Below are 23,653 nucleotides of genomic sequence, written 5' to 3' on the forward strand. Positions count from 1 at the left end.
ACCCAGATTCAGTGCTCCAAAGATCTACTGAAATATATTCCATTCGACCAGAATATCCAAGACAGCAAGAGCAAAACTTAAAAATTGACAATATAAACTTCCTACTATAATGTCAACACATGATCTCCTGGGACCAAAAAATGGAACAACCCAAACCAATCCAACTGCCATTTAAATCAAAGGTCCGTGCTTTTAGATGAATTCTCATGCACACTAAGGAAACGTTATTTCTACAGGTTCTATATACTTGGAAATTTAAGTTAGACTTCTTCTATTTCTCCTTTAGTTGGTATTTCTGATCCAATGTTATTTATGTGTTAGGTGGCATTTTCCTACCCCACTGTGGAGGCTTAGACATCTTCAAATATAACCTCTAGTCTGCTTAGGTTTCAGTACAATTCAAGTATTTCCATTTCATAATTCAGCCAAGAGAATAAGTAGTTAGAGTAAAACAAAACCCCTTTGGTAAAATCCTTTGTCTCTGGACCAGGTTATTCTACACTTTGGACACCTTACTTTTTATAAAATAAAGCAAATCAATGAAGACAGTGTTTTGCCCCCTCCTCTGCTGGACAGGGCTCTAATGAAATACAGATTAAACATGGAAATTGCAAAAGTTCACAGCTACCTTATCAGCTCGCCCTATGAACGAAGGTTTTCCAGCCAGTCCCAGGCAGATGGCACAAACAATGCTTGACTTTCCTGTTCCATTTGCACCTACAATCATGTTCAGATTGGGTCCTGGACGTACTTCACAGACATCATATGTTCTGGAAAGCACAATAATTTTTTGAACCTTATAAACACTATGTCACCTTAGAAAAGTTTACTTGTTTAAAACACTTTATGATTATATTAAATGACAGTTAATTCTATCAAATCTAGACTCAATCCTCAAATATTGTTTTGTGAAAATATCTCAGTGAAAACTGACACTACAATAAAACACAAGAATGACATCCAGCCAGATAATGACAATTTCTATTGATTTTACTAGACCATCATATTATCTTACCTACAAAAAAAAGTCAGAAAGAAAATTGAGTGAACACAGTCAACTCTGTTACATTTAATTCCAGCTGCCTGCTGTACGGCAGTCACAGGAGGCGATTCCACTCATCTAATCCATAAAACATACTTACTTGGGTCTTAAGCTCTGCAAGATGTCTGTGGAACTCCATATCGATACATCATGCAGTAGCTTTCTTGAGTTACAAGAACCTAAAACATTAGCCTGTTATCAGTGATTTTTTTTTAAATTATATTAGACATATTTCGTCTGGTACATCCAGCATGCCTACTGCAATAACAGCTACAGGGAGAGACGAAGCCCTAACATGCAAATTCAAGACAAACCATTTACATTGGTATGGTCAGTAACATCCTAAATTTATAGTGAACTCTACTACTCGATGTTCTGTTCCTGCACTGTACCAAACAGACAGAGAGGAACGGAGACACTAATACCAAAGAAGAAACAAAAAGCAGTTAAGGATAAGACAATAACATAATCCATGTACTTGTGGAAGAGAAGGTATTTGAACCCTTAATGCTGAAGCTTAAACTACTGTCTGAAGCTTTATTTGACATCTGTAGTGTGACCCGTGAACTACACTACTCAGAACTGTTTTCATGGCTGACATGGAACTATCAGCACACCAGCTATAAGAACGCAGCCTGAAAACTTCTAGTAGTAACTGTAATAGCTCTAAAGAGAACGGTATTCCCAACACACAGAAACTAGAAGAAGCACGTGCAACAAGATAACACCTCAGACACCTTACCCTAATGGTTCCCAAGGCCTACCCTCGCTGCCCTATGAACAACTCTCCCTTCCTTCACTGCATGCCAATCACTAACTGGGAGAAAAAAAAAAAAACATGCAGAGGCTGACATGGACAACAGGTACCACACCTCCTTCGGGGAAGAAGGACCGACATGACCACCACTGGGGAACGCACCCCACACTGCACGAAGAACCTACGGGACTCACAATCCACACAGCAGGTGCTCTCCCCACCCTAAGCAAGGCTTCCAGGAAAAACACGTTTCACGCACTCCACTTTCTAGTCCCGAAACCCCTCGATGTCCAAGGCCTTTTAAGGCCCCGTTAGCTGAGGATGACCTCCCCGCTCCGTTCACCACGGCGGCGCCTCGCCAGCTCCAGGTCTGGCTCTCCTGACTTAATCCCCCAGCTTCTCAGCCCCGCACCCACTTTAAAGCGGGGCGCAGAGTGAGGAAGCCGGGACCGCCCAAGCCAGCCACTGACCCATGGGAGGGCAGGCAGACCGCCCGCGGCCAATGGCGGCCGCGCCGCCAGCCGGGAGGAGAAAGCGCCCGATGCTCACTCACAGAAAGTTCTCCATGAAGATCCTGACGATGGAACCCTCGACGAAGCGGGAGCGCGCCTTAAGTGTCTTCAGGGCCTGCTTGCTGCTGCCGGCGGCAGCCAGCTGGCTAGGAGTCCTTTTTCCCGACGTCGCCACCGCCATCTTCGCCCCTCCGCCTTCCCTCAGCCCACGGCCGCGGGGACACAGCTCGCGCCTCTCGTTGGCGGGCGGGGAGGCGGGCTGGTGGCGATAGCGCTCATTGGCTGAGACGGCAGTACTAAGACTCCATGAAGCTTTTCATTGGCTTGTAGCGCGGCGCACTGATGCCCATTGGCTGGAGGAGAGCGGGGCGGTAAGGGCGGCCCAGGAGGGAGGTTGTGGGATTGCTTTTGTTGTCGGGTAAGGAGGTGGTGAGTGGCAGTGACCGTGATTATGCTTCCCGACGCTGAGGCAGCAGCACTATATAACGGGCGTGAGCCGCGGCCCGGGCCACTTCCCGGCTGGCGGGAGAAACCCCTTACCGCTTGGCAGGTCGCACCGCGCCCCCGGAGGCGCCCTCTCCCGCCCCAACCCCCTCTTCTGAGGGGGACCAGCACCAGGCCCCGTCCTTAGGGTGCTTCTCGGAGTCCTGTCCTCTTAGCGGGGTGTGAGGGGTCGGATAGGACCCGGGGCTGCGGGCTCTAGCCCCCTCCACTGTCACTGGCCGTCACCGGCAGCGGCCTTCCCCCGGCGACTAGGCAGCGTGAGGCGGCGCGGGGGACCGGCTTCCCCACGAGGTGGCGGCATAGCCGAGCGGTTGGGCGGCCGGTGCTTCAGGGGTCGGCGCCTATCTGGTGTTCTCCTTCCTTCGTGGGTTTCGGGTGAGCGAACGCTTCGTGGTCCAGCATCTGTTAGGGTTTGTTTTCTTATTTTTTAAATAACAGGGAAAACAGATTATCCACATGTTACTTCTGAGATTTGGAAGCCTGTAGAAAGGATCGATGTCCTTCAGAAATGATGCTAGAGAAATGCGTGTTTGTGAGATCTTGGCACCTTGACTCGGGGCAATCACCGGTATCACTGAGACTCCTGCAGGTGCCTCACCTTTCCCACGTGCTTTATTTTTTCTCTCAGACCACAAGTTCCTGCTGGAGCACAAGGCCTCGTAACTAGGCAAAGCTGCTATGAGGGCCCTCATTAAGACTGCTGAAACTGCTTGTGCTAAAGGGGAACTACATAAAGGAATCAAAAAACTAGAGTGATTTGTCCTAGCAAGTTTACAAGGAAAACAGTGTTTTTTCCAACAAGAACCAGATGCTTGGAATGTGGAGTCTTGCAAGGCCACCTGGACACGTACAAGCGACTGTATCTGTAAAGACTGAGACTGCGGTGGTAAAGACATCAGAACAGCATCTTTGGGTATGGATGTAACAGAATTGGGACCTATGAGGAAAAAGTAATTTAAGGCAGGTTGCTTCTTTGAGGGGAATTTGGGTAGATAAAGGGAGGTACAAGGGCAATGAAAAGGTTATTTCATATACCAGGAAAAAAATGGGAGAAGAAAGATTAAGATCCATTAAAGAATGAGAGGTAGTTCTGCTCCAACAGTTTGAGTGCAGATACCCACAGATAGTAATGAAACTGACCTGCATTTCCAAGCCCACCACGATATCAGACAGCCCCTTTGGATAACCCACTGGAGTTTCCACCAGGTCCAGGTCCAGGCCCAGAAGAGTTTGTAAAAGAATAAAGAAGCATAGAAATGCACCCTGGTACTATGTGGTGTGGAGGGGAAAGGATAATAACACTGAAAGTACGTCATTCCTAAGACTTGAGCTAATAGCTTTGTAATGGCTGTGTAACTGAGTGCAAATTTACGTCACTGTAATTAGTAAATTAATGTGTCTATTAGCCAATTAGAATATTATGTGATTTATTAGTTGGTACTGTTTTACTTAACAAAAATTGTAGTCTCCTAAATCAATTATATCTCAAGCTTGCAGACTGAAACGGTAGAGTTGGACTCATTAAGTAACAGTGACTTCCAGCCAAAAGAGAAGGCGGTGGTAGATTAAAGAACCATTTCAACATATTCCCAGTGGAGACTGCTGAAGAGTCCTGTTTTTCCTAGAATTTGTCAGGGAACATTCTCCAGGATGCTGGTGAGATCTGCAAAGAGAAGATGGCGAAGACCACGAAGTAGGCAGTGCTTGGACCAAGAGGAGCTCTTGAAAGAAAAAAGGCAGATGTAAAAGCTAATGCAGAACATAAAAGCAGCAAGATGTAGCACAGTACTTAACAGTGAGCAGACGAACATAGTAGAATATGCAGTTGGATAAGAAAGAGCCCAAAATGCTGATGTTCAGAAAAACCATATGCAGGTGCAGGAGGTGGACAGGAAAGCAACAGAGGAAGCATGGGAAGAAAACAGCAAGAAGATGAATATAGTTCAAAGTAATGTGAAGGAGTATTGAAAAATTATTCATTCATACTTAAGCAACTAAGAAACTTCAAATCACAAATGGAAATGTTTTTCCAAAGAAAGTGTTAAAATTAAGTAAACTTGGCATGTGACACCTAGGGCTTTGTCTGACATAGAACGAGAATGATGTTTTCTCTTTTTCAAAATGTGAGGGGTAGAACTTTTTGACTCAGGGTGTCACATTGCAGGAAAAAACGTGCTTTCTTCAGCCTTTTACCTTACACAGTGGTCCTTTCAGAGCAGTGGGTCTCTTGCATGTGAGCAGTCATGCTTGTGAGTTGTGATCAGATCCAGGTAGATAAAATGCCAGGTCTTTTATTGCTCAGTGTGAGCTGTCTTAGTGAAGCTTCATGACTATAAAGTTGGATTTATATTATATTTGTTTTGTTGTGACATAATAGTCAGCCAGAATACAGTTTCATTTACATCAGCGTAAAGCTAGAACAACAATGATATTTTATGTTGTTATTCTGGTTTTCCATTGATGTAACTGAGATCTGAACTTGGTCCTCTTCTTGGAAATTAGCAAGGATAATTACAAAGTATCAACTAACGGAAAATATTTAAAGAATAAAAAGGGTATTAAACAAGAAGGCAATAAAAGGGCTTTTCCTCTGATCTCAGGGCAAGTTCAGTTCTACTCCAGCACAAATCTACATTTAGAGCAATCAAAAACAAGTCTGTTAGCATTTGGGGTGTTATAGCTGCTTTTTGAAGGTTTCTTTTTCATTTCCATTTTATGGACTGTGCCACAACTAGGATCAAAGCAATTACTTGTAGGTTCTCCAGTAGCTTTTGAAGAGATTTTCACACAGTAAACAGGCCTAGTCTCAGAACTGTTCTTTGCCCTCCTGTGGTCAGCTACTGCAGCAATGAGAACGGAACAAATAGTAAACAAAAATGGATCCCAGACAGAAATTAGTCGCACAGGGAGTTTCCTATTTGGACAGAGCCAATGAAATGTTTTTCATCTCGCCATGAAACTGAAGTTTGCCACCGGAGAAATCATAATGCACCTTCCCTAGTTTTCAGATGTTTTGCAGCCATTCTTTCACTAGTCTGTGAATGTGCAATTCTATAAACTGATATTCAGCAGGCACTAAAGTAATTTAAAACCACCTTTCAAACTCTCCCTCTGTTCTTTAACTCCTGCAACAGAAAAGGGTGGAAAGGTGTTGTTGTTCCTTATTGAAGGAGGAGCTTAGGGTTTGGGTTTTGTTTTTGTTTTTTTTTTTTTAGTCAGGACAGCGCTTCACACCCTACAGATAAATACTACTCTCAGTGTTACCAACAAAATCATTGTACCAGTGAGGTCCCTAGAGAATGGTCAATGGAGAACAGAATAGAGTACTTTGTTCATGTTCTTATTCATATCAGCCTAAATCTGATTACTCTGACAGAGTGAAGCAGAGCAAAGCATAAATTGTTAGATGCAGGAATCCAATAGTTATACTTTGTGCTTCATTTCCTCTGCAGACAAGACCTACCAGCACTATGGAGAGCCACCAAGCCTGATGACTTTAACCACTTCATTTTTGCTTGTTTCCTGCTTAGATAATTTGCTCTGACTGTTGATTCCAAAGCATAAGCTTTACAGAACAACTGTAAAACTCTGTTGATTCTTAGGAAACATTCCACTGTTTCTTGTTGCTTTCATTTCCAGAATAACAGCAAGAGTGATGTGTTCATAACCAGCAGCCAACTGGGACTGCAAGTAGCTAAGATAAGCAGTTAAGATGTCAATTCATTTTGGCTCTTCCTCAGCCTCCAGGAAATAATAAACTGCTTCAATCTATGTGGTCAAATATATGTATTAGTACTGAATGTATTTAATTGAACAATCTCTTCAATTTTTTGTGACACCAAAATGAAAAATTATTAAAGATGCAAGGCACTAGATTGTCCCAGGTGCTGTTTATCCTTATAGGCCACTAGGAAAAATGTATACTTTGTTCTGAAAGGCACAAAGACTATTCTCATTTTTCAGGGCTCACATTTAATTCTCTTCATATTCAAAATATTAAATATAGGCTATTATACTAGGTTCAGTTATTTCTCATTACCCTGATAACTGTAAAGTCCAAAGCACAGCATAAGATGATTTTCAAAGTTACATTTTTATTTGTAAGTTATAATAATTTCAAAACAAAACCTTAAACACACAATAAAATCTTAAAAATTAACAAGCTGTGTCAATTCGGTTTCTGATTAATATAATGCAAGGCATCTCTGATTGGGTAAAGTGTAAGTATGTTCTCAGTGAGCGTACAAAATGATTTTTTGAAAAAAATCCCCAAGACTTGTATGCCAGAAAACATGGCTTTAAAGTATTTCATTTCATATAGTTCAAAATGTCAGCAGCTTACACTGAATCCCACTTGAACACTAAAAGTGAGTTTGTTATTGGCAAGGAAAAAAAAATATACTTGTTATAGTAAAAGAATATAAAACCACAAAAAATTGCCAGCAGAGTGTAAAGAATTTCCCAGAGAGATTTGTCATCATGAATAATTGCACTTGACCTGTAGGCTGTTATTATTAGCTAATACTATTTTCTTTATTGTTTCAAAATATTTATAATTTCCTTAACAAAATTCCATTCTGTACCCAACACAAAACATTCACTGAATGCAGATTTAAGATAACACAATATTGGATTTTAATTGTGCACCTTTACTTTCCTCTTTTTACCTATATACCAGAAAGGTAAGAAAAAAAAGCATTAAAGTGAATGATCTGTGCAAAATGGGAAGCCTTTATATAATAACTGATACCTCATGCAAAAGATAAAAAACTTGAAAAAAACTCCCAAACATCCGAGAGGCCCTGAGTTAATTTCATTGCAAAGGTTAGGAACATGAGCACTCTAGTTCTTCCTATATATTGGTGCATATCCAAACCAGTACAGAATTTACTCAACATATTTTAAAATAGGCAGTTTGTGCAGTTTCTCACATATAAATCTTCTACGCACTTCATTCCTTTCAGCAGACTGTATTTAATACTCGATTTCATTTAAGCTGTCAGGATAGCCTGATGAGAACTGGATTTCTTCCACTTCTAGAATACAAAGAAGAGGGAAGTACCGATATTATTTGTATTTTTATTATGCATAAGAATGCATAAGACAGAATGTAATTACCATGCTAGATTTAAATGGGGCTGCCATATGGTTTTCAAAAAGTGTTACAGCATCTTTACTAGTCCAGATTCTAAGGATGGTCTCGCATCGTATTAGAAAACAAAAATTCTGCACTAACCCAGCAGCATAATACTAAATTCAGATCCATTCGGTGGGGATTCAAGGCAAAAAGTACCACCTGCCTAATTGCAAACAGCACTGTGAATTGCTAGGTGTCTCCTAAGAGAAACAAAGTATGCTTAAACTTACCTAAACAGGGTCCTGCCTGGAACAGAATATCATCAATAGCAGTGTCACCTCTTACTGACACACCACGGATTGCCTCAAAAATGATCTGTAAAGGGAAGACACAGCTTTTCATGAATCCCACAGGAGGAAGGACTGAAAAAAATAATACTCGTGCAGTCTATTCAAGGATCCAGTGTGTACTGAAAGCTGCCTTCTTGGTAAAAAACTTCTGTGCTCCATCAGTGGACTGACTGTCCTGGTCAGAGAATTCAGGTGTGTGCTGTACTGAAAGAAGCAAATTTGTTCTCACAGTTCATTAAGAAATTGCTCTGTGTTATAGACTACTGATAAATTTTCTCTAGTTATGTGCCCTTTTGTAATCTTGCTTTTTAGTGCCGCTGTGTGTTGCCCATATGCAAGCAAGACTTGAGGGGGAAGAAAGCATTACAATATTATGTTGTGGTCTTACTGATGAAGCCAAACTTGCTTTTCTTTTTCTTTCTTTTTTTTTTTTTCCCTTCTAATTACTTTCCAGGCTCTTAAGGCAAAGTGATTTAAAAAACCCCACACGACATCTTTGGTTTGTGATCAGTGCAGTTTTGTGCCCAGTGCTGTTTTAGTGAATAGCAATTTCAGCTTCCTCTGACAGAGAAGCTGAAGCAGGCTTTGTCTCTGGCAATACTGAAATGACAGCACTGTTGAAGCCAAAGGCAGAGCCCTGGGTTCGCATCATCCCTTGCCTTTGGTGCCACCTGACAAACCATCCTTCAAGAAGCAGCCATTTTATTAGAGCTTAGTGGTTATGCTTCTGTCAAATCTAGCCAGGGCTTTAGGGCCTTCACTGAAGGAAAAGAAATTGCACAAGTGATCTAAATAAAAAATACCACTACTGGCAAGAAATTATGGGAAAACAGCATTTAAATATAAAAATTTTTTTTAATTAATGAATTAATGAACGATTTTCATACTTGCAACTTATTAATGTCTTTAATAATTCCATCCCTACCTTCCTTTGTAAGATATTACTTAGCTTATTCAGGTGTCCATTCAATGCTATCTGCATTTTAACATTTTATTTGTTTTTTTAAATACAACCCAAAACCCAGATTCTGTCACATAGCTCAGTTCAGTATTCTATTTTGACTGCCTTTTTTTTTTTTCTCTTACCTGGTAGTTTCTGTCACTTTCATATTCTATCAGTCCCCTTAGCCATGAGATGCTTTGTTCCCCTGTCCTCCTCCACAAAGGAATCTCTTCATCTTCACCTTCCTTTTTTAGATAAACACTTAATAATCCAGTACCAGCTCCATACATGTGATAGAAAAATGTCAGGCACTGTTTTCCAGAGGTTCCACTTAGTGATCTTGAAACTAGGTATGCTCTCTGTCCGTAGACCATGTCAGACGCCTCTATATACATGTAATAACCTTAAACAAATATTACAAATATAATACAAGCAAATATTAGCAAAGTAGAACATGTTGTTGCAGCATGTTCATTATGCTCAACATGCTCATTATATAAAAACTATGAAACTATTTTGATGAATATTTTTATGCTCTAGACATATTTGTCATCTGTAATATTTGTGATACTGTAATAATTGTGTTAGTGCAATAATGGTAATATTTGTGAATACTAATATAAGAGCACTTATAAACTTGTTTATCTCTGATTAAACATATAGCAACAGAAAGTGATAAAAAGTAAGAAAAAATCATAGCTTTTCTTAAACCAAGAATGCACTCCAACAGTGGTGGATTAATTGGAATTCAGAGACAGATGCATCTACATCTGGGGGGACAGCTTAGGCAATGGTTGGACCTGATGCTATTAACAAAGCAAATTAATTGAAATACCTCTTCTAAATCACATCTGACGTCAATAATATTTTTCTTTCTGTGATCAAGATGTGAAGACACAAATGAGGAAAACTAGACTCTCTAGAATCCATGAATGATTTTCATGAACTCTATCTGTGGAAAAATTAGTCATTAATTGGTGGCAGGCAAATTAATCCCTTCCCCCACCCAGATCCATCATTTGGTTATTTCCAACTGAAGCAAACTGAGGTATGTCAGAAGACTGAGAAGCATCCCCACGTCCCATCTGCCACATATGGCAGCTTGTCGTGGTTCAGCCTCAGTCGGCAACTAAACACCACGCAGCTGCTTGCTCACTTCCCCCCCCCCCATGGGATGGGGGAGAGAATCAGAAGAGCAAAAGAACTTGTGGGTTGAGATAAGCACAGTTTAGTAATTACAAAAAAAAAAAAAAGATAATGACAATAATGATAATACAATAAAATGGAAAAGGGAAAAAAAAGGAAATGAAAAAAAACCCAGAACCACGCACGATACAACCACTCACCACCTACCGACCGACACTGCCCATCCCGGAGCCACAATTGCTTCCCCCCACCCTCACCGGGCCAGCTCCTCCCAGTTAACAGACTGGGCATGACGTTACATGATATGGAATATCCCCTTGGCCAGTTTGAATCCACTCTCCTAGCTGTGCCCCCTCCCCTCCCGGCTTCTTGTGCACCTGGCATAGCGTGGGAAGCTAGAAAAGTCCTTGACTACTACAAGCACTGCCCAGCAGCAACCAAAACATCAGTGTGTTATCTCAACATTGTTTTCATGCTAAAGTCCAAAGCACAGCACCATGCCAGCTGCAGTGAAGAAAATTAACTCTGTCCCAGCTAAAATATGACACAGCTGTTCTGTCTTAAGCTGTACCCTCTGCCAGCAGGCAGCAAACTCAGACTTCGCAGCAGCTCTTTATGCAGTCCCACTGCTCCCTTTTTGTGGTGTTGGAGACAACAAGCTGCCCATCTGCCACCACAAGTCCTGGCTGTGACACTGCCCTCAGGGGGAGAGGGGATTCCTAAGGATCAGTGAGGCAGGAGGAAAGCTGAGAGCAGTAAGAGCAGTGGGTGGATGCTCAGGGTGACTCTCCTGATACTCATAGAGTCCTATTATCTAAACAAACCCATGCTGAGGATGTCCCCTCTAACCCGGGTGGTAGTTTGGTGGTGAGCAGCAGTAGAGAGAAAGAGTGAAAAGGAAGATTATCTACAGCTGTAGGTCTGTAAGGAAAAGATAATTTCATACAGAGTGTTGGAGAATTCCCAAGGCTATTTATACCAAACCTGGTGCAAGCCATTGCAAGGATTTTTATGTTTACTATACTTAAAAGTTCCTTGAGTTAAAATCAAAACTTACGTACGCATACTACAGTATAATAAAATACCTTGCCTTTAGTTCTAAGGCCTGAATCATGACAAACTTGTTGGAAAGACTAGATCAGCTCTTGGTTTTGTGAATTCAAATGCATGTATTTCTCAGCACATCTTGCTGCAAAGAGATGTGTGAAATAAGGAACAAACATTGTTGTCACAGGCCAGGCTTCAAAGATTCTCTTGCTTCACCAGTTCTAAAGTTGAGCTATCAGCCTCAGATCTCAGAATACTTAGCAATCTACATAAACTGAAAATAGGTCTAAAGTCAGTTTCTGCCTTAGAAATCAAGAAGATTGTGCTAACAGCCCATTCCTTTTCTTAAGCAAGAAAAGTTTAAGTGTTGCTCCTACTATAAGGAGAGGGTTATTGTCCTTGGAAACACAAGAGCCAGGATATAGAGTTGATGAAAGAGGTAGAATAGAATATATTATCTAGGGAATAATGAGGAAAAAAAGAAAACATCAAGCAAACCTGAACATTGGATCCTTTTACAGAATCAAGTTTAGTTACCTACCAAAACAACCAGCAACTTTGATGTGATGTAGTCCTTTTGGATTATATTTTGTAGAAAAAGAAGGGTCTGCCACACAATATAGAGGTAGCCTACAGATGCCTCTCCAAGACTCTCACGCACATTTCAAAACAAAAATTCTCAAATGAACTTTAAAAACTGTTAGGAAAAATTCTCACTTATTTTAAAGCTGGTGTTCACGTATCTAGTTGATGCAGAAGAACTGGGCAGCATGTGTAACAAAGATTTAGAGTCAGTGTGTCATCTAATTTTTAAATGGAAAAGGGACAAGAATTTCAATATTCCCTTTTGACAGTCATTCCACAGCACAAAGATATCATTGTTGGGAAAATATTCTTGATTTGTAGATACCCTACATTTTCCACTTAGATAAATTAGCCAATAGGTATGGTCAGAATATGGTCAGGTTTGTAAGTATTTTTTTTTTGTTTTATTTCATAATGCATTAGAGAAATTTTAAGCTTTAAAACTTACTTGTCTCTGAATGCTATTCATATTTCTACCCAGAATCAGCACTGTTTAGAATTAACAATGGAAGAACATCATTTCTTCGTGATCTGAAATTTCAAGCCAAAGAGAAACATTCCCATCTGTATTCTCAATTCCACATGCAGGATTTTGGCCATACAGTCCCACTCACCATGAATTTACGCCTCTCTAGTAAATTTCATATGCACAGCTGAAATAACCGTGCTTGATAATGCTTAACATGGTTTACACTCAATCACAACCGACAGAATAATAATGGCTTTTGGTGAGCCTTTTGAGCAGGCCAACTGCTTTTGTAATCCAGCTAAAATTTTTAACAGACTGGAGAGGTGACTACTGTGAATAAGACATCTTGCTTGCAACTGACTTTATAACTTGCTGAATGAATGCTAACCACTGTGAAGGAGGGCAAATGCAAAGGCCCCCAAAGCCTTTTTAAACCTACGTAAATGTTTAAAGTTCACAAGTCTTAACTCAGTTTCATCCATTATACTGAACTCAGTGGTGTTGTTACTGAGATCCTCTTCTGCATGAACAGGAGCACCCAATGCAGAGACACAGTTGGTCATTTCCAAAAGTCACTGGGTACTGCCCTCAGTGTGGGGGCAATTCCGATGCAGTTTTCTGTGCACTCACTCATGCTAATGGGGTGGCCCGGTTGCATAAATACTTTACATTACACAAGTGAGGTTATAGAGCAGATTTTCAAGACAAAGGGTCTGTGGGACCTGTTTGATTTTCCATGTTTTCTTCTAAGTTTGAACAGGAAGGTGTTGATGCAGAAGAGCCCCCAGCCATCCTTTTAGTTTCAGGGAATATTCACATAAGCTAGGGGTTTGAAGAAGGCTTTTCTGCATGATCTGGAGAGTCATCCTGTCCTTTTTTCTCCCAAAGGAGAGAGCTACTTTAGGACATGACCAAATTACCCACTTGGTCTGCAGATAATTCAGATTAAACATCACGTTCTCAAAACCATCCATGGGTCCCTAAGAAATGTGTTTACTTCATTTGATTAATAACTGTGCTGAACAGAACAGTAAAAACTTCCTCTGTGTTCTAGGTTATCATTTCAACATATTTTTGATAAACTAACAATCTCTGTTCTGAAACTTCAATGTGAAGCTTAACTTACCTACCCCAGTAGTGTGGTCTCCTCTCGGTCCAGTGTAAGAAGTGGGAGTTGGACCCCTCCTCCTGTGCCAGCTCCCACGACCTCTCTTCTTCTGGGTAAACACACACTCATCTTTTTCAAAAGTACACTCTCCAGGATTGGGCAGCGATAGATCTATAAGGAGAGGACATTGTTTAAAACTGTGAATATGTTAGACAGATATAGGGAGAGATTATACAAGCAATGTATTGCATTCACTCACCTGCTTGAAATCACTTGTACCTACTTAGCAATCACAGAGTCATAGAACCACAGAATCACAGAATGGTAGGGGTTGGAAGGGACCTCTGGAGATCATCTTGTCCAACCCCCCTGCTTGAGCAGCGACACTTAGAGCAGGGGCACAGGAACATGTCCAGGTGGGTTTTGAATGTCTCCAGGGAAGGAGACTCCACAGCCTCTCTGGGCAGCCTGTTCCACTGCTCTGGCACCCTCACAGGAAAGAAGTTTTTTCTCATACTGAGGTGGAACTTCCTATGTTCCAACTTTTGCCCATTGCCCCTTGTCCTGTCATTGGGCACCACTGAAAAGAGCCTAGTCCCATCATCCTGACACCCACCGTTCAGATATTTATAGGTATTGATAAGATCCCCCTCAGTCTTCTCTTCTCCAGGCTGAACAAACCCAAGTCCCTCAGTCTTTCCTCATAAGGCAGACGCTTCCGCCCCCGGTTATCTTTGTATCTCTCCGCTGGACTTGCTCAAGCAGTTCCACATCCTTCTTAAACTGGGGAGTCCAAAACTGGATACAGCACTCCAAATGTGGTCTCACTAGGAGAGTAGAGGGGCAGAGTAGAGGGGGAGGATAACCTCCCTCGACCTGCTGGCCACACTCCTTTTAATGCACCCCAGGATATTATTGGCCACCTTGGTCACACAGGCACATTGCTGGCTCATGGTCAGCTTGTTGTCCACCACCACTCCCCGGCCCTTCTCAACAGAGCCACTTTCCAGTAGTTCAGCCTCCAGCCTGTACCAGTGCATGGGGTTGTTCCTTCCCAGGTGCAGGACCTTGCACTTGCTCTTGTTGAATTTCATCAGGTTCCCCTCAACCCAGCTCTCCAGCCTGTCCAGGTCTCGCTGGATGGCAGCACAGCCTTCTGGTATATCAGCCGCTCCTCCCAGCTTGGTATCATCAGCAAACTTGCTGAGGGTGCGCTCTGTCCCTTTGTCCAGGTCATTGATGAATGTGTTGAACAGGACTGGACCCAGCACAGACCCCTGGGGAACACCACTAGTGACAGGCCTCCATCCAGACTCTGCTCCATTGATCACGACTGTCTGGGTTCTGTTGTTGAGCCAGTTCTCTCTCCACCTCCACTGTCCATTCATCCAACCCACACTTCCTTAGCTTGCTTGTGAGGAAGCTATGGGAGACAGTGTTGAACGCCTTACTGAAGTCAAAATAGACAACATCCACTGCTCTCCCTTCATTGACCCGGTCAGTCACACCATCATAGAAGGCTGTCAGGCTGGTCAAGCGTGATCTTCCCTTGGTGAATCCATGTTGACTATTTCTGATAGCCTTCTTGTCCTCTACATGCCTGGAGATGACCTCCAGGATGAACTGCTCCATCAGTTTTCCAGGGTCGGAGGTGAGGCTGACTGGCCTATAGTTTCCCAGGTCCTCCTTCTTGCCCTTTTTGTAGATGGGAGTGATGGTTGCTTTCCTCCAATCCTCGGGCACTTCTTCTGTCCTCCATGACCTTTCAAAGATGATGGAGAGTGGCTCAGCAAGAACATCCACCAGCTCCCTCAGCACTCATGGGTACATCCCTTTGGGGCCCATGGATTTACAGGGATCCAGTTTGCATAGGTGATCTTTGACCCAATCCTTCTCAAACGATGGTAAGCCTTCCTTTCTCTAGACTTTTTCTCTCTTCTCTGGGGGCTGAGATGCCTGAGGGCCAGCCTTAGCAGTAAAGACTGAGGCAAAGAAGGCATTCAGTAATGCTGCCTTCCCTGCATCCTGCATCACCACAGCCCTTATTCAGCAGCGGGCTCACTGTATCCCCAGTCTTCCTTTTACTGCGGATGTATTTAAAGAAGCCCTTCTTGTTATCTTTGACATCCCTTGCCAGATTTAATTCCAAGTGGGCCTTGGCCTTCCTTGTTGTACCTCTGCATACCCTGACAACATTCCTATTTCCCTCCCAAGTGGTCAGTCCCTTTTTACACATACTGTGAACCTCCCTCTTCCATTTGAGTTTCTCTGGAAGCTCTTTGGTCATCCATGTGGGACTCCTGGCTCCTCTGCCTGATATCTTTCTCACAGGGATGCACTGATCTTGAGCTCAGAGGAAGTAGTCCTTGAATACTGTCCAGCTCTCTTGGGCCCCCCTGCCTCCTAGAGCCCTAGCCCATGTGATTCCTCCTAGCAGGTCTTTGAAGAGGCCAGACTTGGCCCTCTTGAAGTCCAAGGTTGTAATCCTACTTGTTGCCCTGCTTCTACCTCGCAGTATCCTAAACTCGACCATCTCATGGTCACTGCAGCCAAGGGTACCCCCAACTCTCACATCCTCAACCAGACCTTTCTTGTTTGTTAGGATAAGGTTGAGCAGCACATCTTGCCTCATTGGCTTCTCCACCACCTGCATCAAAAAGTTGTCCTCGATGCTCCGCAGGAACCTTCTGGATCATGCATGGCTTGCCGTGTTGCTTTTTGTATATATACTTACAGTAGTCACAAGCTTGTAACAGCTAGCTTCAAACTGATGTATGAAATTTAATTTAATTTTCTTCAGAGCTTTGGGGAAATCTGTGCCCTAGTCTGGCTCACTAAAATGTACTAATATTCTCTAAAACATCTCATATATTTTATTATCTCATCATAGCTCTTACTCTGCAATGGACCACATTGCTATAATTATCTTCACTACCATGGCACTGCAAGCAGTTTAATGAGCACCAGTGTGTATAACGTGCATATTCAATGAGTCTTGTAAAAGATTGGTGTTTCTGTGATCAGAAATCAAACACCACATTTAGCTGTCTTATGTTCCCTTGGCACCAGATTTTAATACTGCATACAACAGACCACAGAGCTGCAATTACTAGAGTATTTTCATTATTTCAATTATATTAGATGATGCAGAAGAGGAAAAGTTGACAATTCAGGTGCTCACCAGGAAGATTCTGTCAAATCTTCTGCTATAATCTGAATTTTTAGTTCAGGAGTAGACACTCCGAGCTGCTTTCACCTTTTGGACAGGAGGAAGCCTTGATGCCTCACATTCTCTGGGGCATTTTGGGGGCGTTTTTTTGCTGCCATCAGTGACAAGTCCCCATATGACTATGCACCCAAGTATCAGTTCTGCATCTTTGGTTCCTTTTCAAATTACTTAGAAAGTACAGAAAAGCAAAACAGACAACTGTCAGAAGTACTTTAGAAAAATGGCGTCTTATTTTATACATGTGACTTCTCGCTGTTAGGGTTAGCCATGGTTAGCCGCCTGAATGCATGAAATCCAACCAAAAGAGGTCATAAAAAAGTTCTTATTACATGGGAATATAAATAGCACAGTAGATCTGCCTCATCACCATTTCAAAGACATGGCTTTATTCTGAAGAAAAATGGAATTACAGATTGTGCCTGTCTCACGAGAATGGTTTCCAAATTAGGATACAATCATTGCATTGTCAAACTTCAAAAAGCCCCAGAAGAAGTCTGGGTGAGTTCATAGTGGTTAGCTTGTGCATGTCAGAGGGTAAAGTCTCACCCAAAAACATTCTGTTCCTGCCACTCCAGGAAGGAGAATTAGACTCATCTTACCTGTCTTCATTAGAGAACTGCAGCTCAGATAAGGGACTGTGTCTTGGCCTTGCACAACTCTATTTCTGGACTAAGAAGAATAATGCTGTGTTTTGAAAATCTTGGTCTGGGGTCCATTTCTGGTTTCCTAGAAACCATTTGAAAACTACTGTCCCCTCAGTTGGAGTTGTGTTTTTTTTTTAATGATAATGCCTCAAAAGGAACACTCACCTTTATACAACTGCAATGGAGTCAGTGAAGTTAATTAGGAGTTAGTTAGTACCCCTGTGAACAAAAACTGGTCCTTGGTGTATGTATGCTACTGCAAAAACAGGATTTATGCAATACTTATTGGAAAATAAAAGGGGAAGGGGAAGGGGGAGGGGGAAGGGGAAGGGGAGGGGGAGGGGGAGGGGGAGGGGAAAGGGGGAGGGGAGGGGGAGGGGAGGGGGAGGGGAGAGGAGGGGAGGGAAGGGAAGGGAAGAGGGGAGAGGAGAAGAGGGGAGAAGAGGGGAGAAGAGAAGAGGGGAGAAGAGAAGAGGGGAGAAGAGAAGAGGGGAGAAGAGAAGAGGGGAGAAGAGAAGAGGGGAGAAGAGAAGAGAAGAGAAGAGAAGAGAAGAGAAGAGAAGAGAAGAGAAGAGAAGAGAAGAGAAGAGAAGAGAAGAGAAGAGAAGAGAAGAGAAGAGAAGAGAAGAGAAGAGAAAGAGAAGAGAAGAGAGAGAAGAGAAGAGAAGAGAAGAGAAAGAGAGGGAGGAGAGGAGAGAAGAGAGCGGGGAGGGGAGGGAGGTCAGGGAGGGGAGGGGGAGGGAGGGGGAAGGAGGAGGGGAGGGTGAGGGAGGGATGGGGAGGGGAGTGTGCGGATGGGAGGTGAGGAGAGTGGTGAGGGAAGGGAGAGGCAGATGGAGAGGAGAGGAGAGGATAGAGAAGGAGAGGGAGAGGAGAGGAGAGGAGAGGAGAAGGAAGAGGAGTTAAGAGAAGGAGAGGGAGATGGAGAGGAGAGGGAGAGGAGAGAGAGGAGAGAGTAGAGGAGAAGACAGGGAGAGGAGAAGAGTACGGAGGGAAGGAGAGAGAGGAGGAGTAGGAAGAGAGAGGAGAGGAGAGGAGAGGAGAGGAAGGTGGGAGAGGAGAGGAGAGGAGAGGAGAGGAGAAGACAAAGAAAAGACAAAGAAAAGAGAAAGAGAAGAAACTACAGTGGATGAAGGCAGCTGTAGGATAGGCTTGGAAAATGATGGCATGTGATGAACTCTTACTAAATGGGTAGAAGCTGTTGGATAACCGATATACATGTCTTACCCAGCGCCTGGCAGCTTCCAGGCTCAATGATATATCATCCAGTGCCACAAGTCCACAGTCCCAGAAGCTTTTACACCAGCTGACAAAGACAATCTGCAATCCATGAAGGAAATTTCAGGTATCTAACAAAGCTGAGCACTGTTAAAGAAGCTGAAATTTTAGATTTTTCAAATGCACTAAAAATTTTGATTCTACAGAACATGAATGATGAAACCACTTTGTTCTGGCACATACCTAATAGTGCCAATGACTGACATTTGAAATCCAGTGGGGTTTAGATGTATGTTTTCATTCGATAGAAAGCGTTTTCTCACTCTTATAGGCAAACGATATATCTCTGTTTGTAATTTCCATTTCATTAGGAAAGTGTATATTTTTTAGTGTATGAGAAAACATGACTCACTGGGGCTGTTGCGTATTTTTCCCCCTGAAAAACCAACACGAACAGCTCAAATGTCCTCAGCTATCTTATCCTTACAACCAGGAGGTTTTACCCATGGAAAAAATAAATTTGAAAGACTAATACAGAATGATGGCCAAGAGAAATGGCTGTGGCAAAAAAAAAACAAAGAACAAAGGAGATGGGATGAAACTACTGCATAAAATGGGATTATTCAGAAATGACAGAGGACCATGGTATCATAGAGCAAGAGGCTGGAAATACTAAGCATCATTCACAGTGTTCATCTGGATTTGTGAAGATTAAGAATAGTGTCCAAGATGTTTTCTTTGACTACCCATTAATTCTGCCATTGAAAATGCAAGTCACTCATGAGATGACAAAAAAAAAAGAGTAAAGAAGCTATAAGATTCCCAGCTGTGCTCCTCCCAAGGTTGACACAGATCTGTCTGAATTACAGAACACACAATAAGGTTTATTTTGTGAAAATAATCCTGGCAGTTTTCTTTGCCTAACTACTGCAAATGATCTGTCTGACCACTGGGGTTATGACCATAAGTTGGGAGGAGCTTTTGAAAACAATTAATTTGCAATGAGGTCTGAGCTGGTGACTGGAGAAGGACAAGTGTCACTTCTAACAGTTCAATATTCTGGAACAACCGTAAACACCTCAGCTACATATGTAAGGTTAAATGCTGACTGAGTTTCATGCAGATACAAAAAGGTTGTTAAAAGTCGTTCATGCATTTTTTAATATAACCTCTTTTAACAGGCTTGGTAACACCATCGATATGGTCATTATATTGGATTTTGCTAGATTGCTTTGCTGTGTAGTATTTATTTACCCATTTGCTTATAAAATAGCCCGCGACATAACTATACTTTAACCTTTTAAGTATGTGTGGGTTATGCTGGCCAGGATAGAGCAATTTTCAAAACCATTTTCCACTCAGTGCTACCAATCCTGGTAACAGTGATTATCTGTCTTGTAAACTGTTACAGGTGTGGGCTTGAGTGCCCCTGCAAAGCATGCACAACTCCTCAGCCACCCCCCTTCCGTAGAGCTGCTCTCTTAGCCTTAAGGTTTAACAGGATAGGACAAAAATAGTTTCCTGCTTTGTAAATTCATTCTCAAGAAACAGGTGCAATCTATTAAAAAATGGTAGCATCCCTTGGAATAAAGAATACAATAAATACTGACGTTGGGTGGACGTCATTCACCAGACTTTTAATAAATGCATTCTGGTGAACACTTGCAATAAACTGAAGGCATATTATAGTCCTAAACCCAAAAATTTTCAGAAAACCACACATGAAAGGGTGAGGTCAGACCTCGTTTGTGAAAAAACATTTCCACACTGTGGAATCATGTTGTAAGTGATGTTTTCCTATTGACATCACCGGGAGCAGGATCAAGTTCTTTATTCTTAAATTGCAGTAATTTGTTCCATAGAAGGTATGTACTTACCCATTGGATCCTGCAGAAAGTCCTCCATTTCAAAAGCATCACAGCAATAACTGCTGCTCTCTCAGAGGCCATTGAACCAGTAGCCTTCATACAGTCAAAGGACTGATCTGTTTCAGTGACACTTGTAAACTTTTTTAGCTTTGTCATCTGTAGCTTTAGCATTACTAATTGGCCACTGGCTTTTTGTGGTGTTGAGTGACACGCTGCCATGGGCAGACTTCATAATTACACAGGGGTGGGTTGTGGGACCTTGTGCTTGGGAACGTGGAGTTTACAGTATTAGCTGTAGCAAATGTACTGAAATTGTTCATTGTCCCCTCAGTGTTGTTATATTCTTGACTTACTTTTAAGCAGCAGGGTAGAACATAATTTCAAATTTATTCACTTTTGTCCAAAATCATCCTTTTTTGTCATAAAGGGACTTCTTTGACTATTTTAACTTTACCCACCAAAATTGTATTAATTTGGATTTACTGAGCTACTCATTTTCACCCTATGTCAGATCTCTGAACCCTTTCTACAGTCTCGATAGGACTAATCTCATGACGCTTTACATTTGTTCTTGTTTTGAATGAAAATATTTCCTAGGTCAGTTCTTCCAAAAGAAATTTTAATGAAGTTATTTCATGTCTTGGAGATGAGAATGTGGGGATATTTGTGTTCAGCTCACACTTCCTTCATAAAATATGACAGATGAACAACTTACTAACTGTTTCAAACTAGGTAACAAATCTTCCTGGACTTGCATGGTATCTTGGAGGCTAAATTAAAAACATTATCAAATTCAGGCAGTTGTTGCCTGTGTTACTGAAAAATAAAAACATATTTTCCTCTCATGCGTCTTTTTGTTCCAATAATGGGACACAGCCAGGGCATTAGTTTCCTTCCAAATCATTGCCCCAATCTATGGAAGCTGGTTTGTTTATTTTCCAGTGCTTAATCAATGTTCCTGGCCTGCAGCCTCAAAGTATCAATAATCAGTTCTAGTATTTATCCCCGATTATATGAGCAATGAGCAATGCCAGATGAGAACAGCTGGTAGAGCAAGCTGGGGAGAAGCAACACTTCTCCCATGACATGCTGTGGGTTGTGCTGCAGACACTGGGTGAGATAAAAGGGACTTCTCGTCCTTAGCACTCTGCATCTCTACAAGTAGATATGCGAGTGAGACGTATGCATGTGAAGTTTACCTGCTTTTGGAGGAGAAGAAAGAGGATGTGCAGTAGAGTACATCCATCAAGAAGTGTAAGGAAGGACTAACGGGTAAGCTTGTAAAAGGAGGTTTGGAGGGAGCTGGACTGAGAACAGCAGAAAAGGAGAGAAGATAACCCTGGATCCCTATGGATTCTGTGTATTTTCTTTCCCACTTGTTTCCCAAAAAATATAGCTCTTGCTCAATTAGAAAGCCAGACCAGCCAAACAAAAGAAAAACTGGGACAGCAGCCAAATCTGGTGACTTAAAAGCAAGCTATGCCTAGTGACTATTCCTAGGTTTAAACTAAATACTTTATGTCAGTGTAGACACAAAAGTCAGTCTGTCACTTAGACACATATTTAGTTTCAATTTCTTAAAGGAGAAGGGCAGTTATAGTGGAGTCAGAGGTGGGTTTTGGTGAGAAGCAACTGTTGTGATTTCCATAAAGTGTCAGAAAACTCAGTATTACAAAATCCAAAAATAATCTGAGCACCAGAAACAAAAGTGTGACATGACACAAAGAAGCAGTCAAGATGTTTTCACAAAACAGGGAGGCTGACTTTTATGTCAGTTACACTAATACACAGCCATACAAGCATGTAAGCCAGGGACCCATCACCGGCACAGGGAATGGCAGACTCATTCTGATTGTCCCAGGGCTGTTCAATACAAAATGTTATCAGTGTAGCCCAAATTACTTTTTACTAGCTTAATTAAACTAGATTGTAAATGGTTTGTTTTTCTTTGGCTTAAACAGTCGGAAGCTCCTTTATCAAGAATGCAGGTGAGCTATTAAGCCAAAATTAGAATGTCTGCAATCTTCTGTAATTTAAAATAAACTGTTTTAAAATGGCACTCACCAGGCAAGTTCCATTTCTTGCCATATAAATACAATGATCTGCTGTGGGAAAAATAATGGATTATGAAAGCTTTTACATAAATAATTGGATAACATTGGTAATAAGCTTCTGACATTTGAACAAATATTTTTAAAAATCTTTCCTGTCCAAGGGCAAATGGGTTGCAAAAAAAATGAAAGAGAAACATAAAGCTAACAGAACAACCTAGGGCCACAGGCTGTTAATGCTATATCCATATTCACTGGATTGCACTGTCTAGTAGAGAATACTGACTGCACAGAAATGTGTACAGGACACCAATATCCTCAGCTGGCCCCCAGAGCTCTCCTAGATCTCCAGAAATCTGCTACTATGGCTCTATCCTCTTTTCAGTGAAACAGTTTCCTTGGCTTTTTTATAAGAGGGGAAGGTTCTTGTCTTTACACTGAGGAGTCTTGTCAGACAATGTGGCATTGTAGTATCACAATATTACGCACCCAGAACAAAAGTTGAGAAAGAAAAGGAAATGTCAGTTAGGTATAACAGTTACAAAAGGAGGTATGTGATATTTCATGCAACATACCTCCTTGCTTGCTTACTGTGAAGATGCAGGCCTCTTAGGTAACACTTTCTAACCTGAATAATTTTTAGTTTCCAATAGGTCTTTTTCATAACCGTATATCAAACACCATTTTGCAAGCATTAATCCTACTATTTGCAGGCCCTAATGTTCTTATTTTAAATAGAAATCTCCAGTGACTGTTCTTGTTTGCTTGTTTTAGCGGTGAAAGAAGGAAGGACAGACAGGCCATGCTATAAAACTGCAGCTCATTCCAACCTCTTCAGGTTGCATAGCTTATCATGGGAAGACTGATCAAGGGTTGTGTCAGAACAGTACCAAAAAGCTGCTTTATTTGACAAAAGTGAGGGTTTTTCAGAGGAGGAGGAGATGAGGACCAGGATGTCTGCCCTCCTGCACTTGACACCTGACTGGAGAACTGTCCTTCATACTAGTGACTCAGTCACGGGGATCTAGGACTTAATCATGTATCCAAGATTGCTTTAGTAATTTACCTATGACTTCAGTGTGCAAGTAGGTGACTCAAATTCT

At 41.9% G+C, this 23,653-nt stretch overlaps 2 protein-coding genes across 5 annotated transcripts in view; both read right to left on the reverse strand.

The window, feature by feature from the left end:
• Nucleotides 1-2,547, reverse strand: part of SMC5 (structural maintenance of chromosomes 5) — a 61,185-nt gene extending 58,638 nt beyond the window's left edge. For 2 of the 4 annotated variants that reach the window (XM_064439422.1, XM_064439421.1), the window contains exons 1-2: nt 2,353-2,546; nt 629-770 (exon numbers count right to left, since the gene is read on the reverse strand). In XM_064439422.1, coding sequence (XP_064295492.1) covers nt 629-770; nt 2,353-2,492 — 282 coding nt within the window. In that variant the 5' untranslated portion in view covers nt 2,493-2,546. Of the gene's footprint in view, nt 1-628; nt 771-1,142; nt 1,222-2,352 lie in introns of all 4 variants that reach the window. The other 2 variants (XM_064439424.1, XM_064439423.1) reach the window with 2 other exon arrangements.
• A 4,342-nt stretch (nt 2,548-6,889) lies between these two features.
• Nucleotides 6,890-23,653, reverse strand: part of MAMDC2 (MAM domain containing 2) — a 125,408-nt gene continuing 108,644 nt past the window's right edge. Inside the window, exons 10-15 of the mRNA XM_064439430.1 lie at nt 18,648-18,733; nt 16,779-16,789; nt 13,559-13,711; nt 9,329-9,588; nt 8,183-8,267; nt 6,890-7,851 (exon numbers count right to left, since the gene is read on the reverse strand). Coding sequence (XP_064295500.1) covers nt 7,790-7,851; nt 8,183-8,267; nt 9,329-9,588; nt 13,559-13,711; nt 16,779-16,789; nt 18,648-18,733 — 657 coding nt within the window. The 3' untranslated portion in view covers nt 6,890-7,789. The remainder of the gene's footprint in view (nt 7,852-8,182; nt 8,268-9,328; nt 9,589-13,558; nt 13,712-16,778; nt 16,790-18,647; nt 18,734-23,653) is intronic.

The sequence above is a fragment of the Phalacrocorax carbo genome, chromosome Z (assembly GCF_963921805.1).
Source record: "Phalacrocorax carbo chromosome Z, bPhaCar2.1, whole genome shotgun sequence".
Lineage (NCBI taxonomy): Eukaryota > Metazoa > Chordata > Aves > Suliformes > Phalacrocoracidae > Phalacrocorax > Phalacrocorax carbo.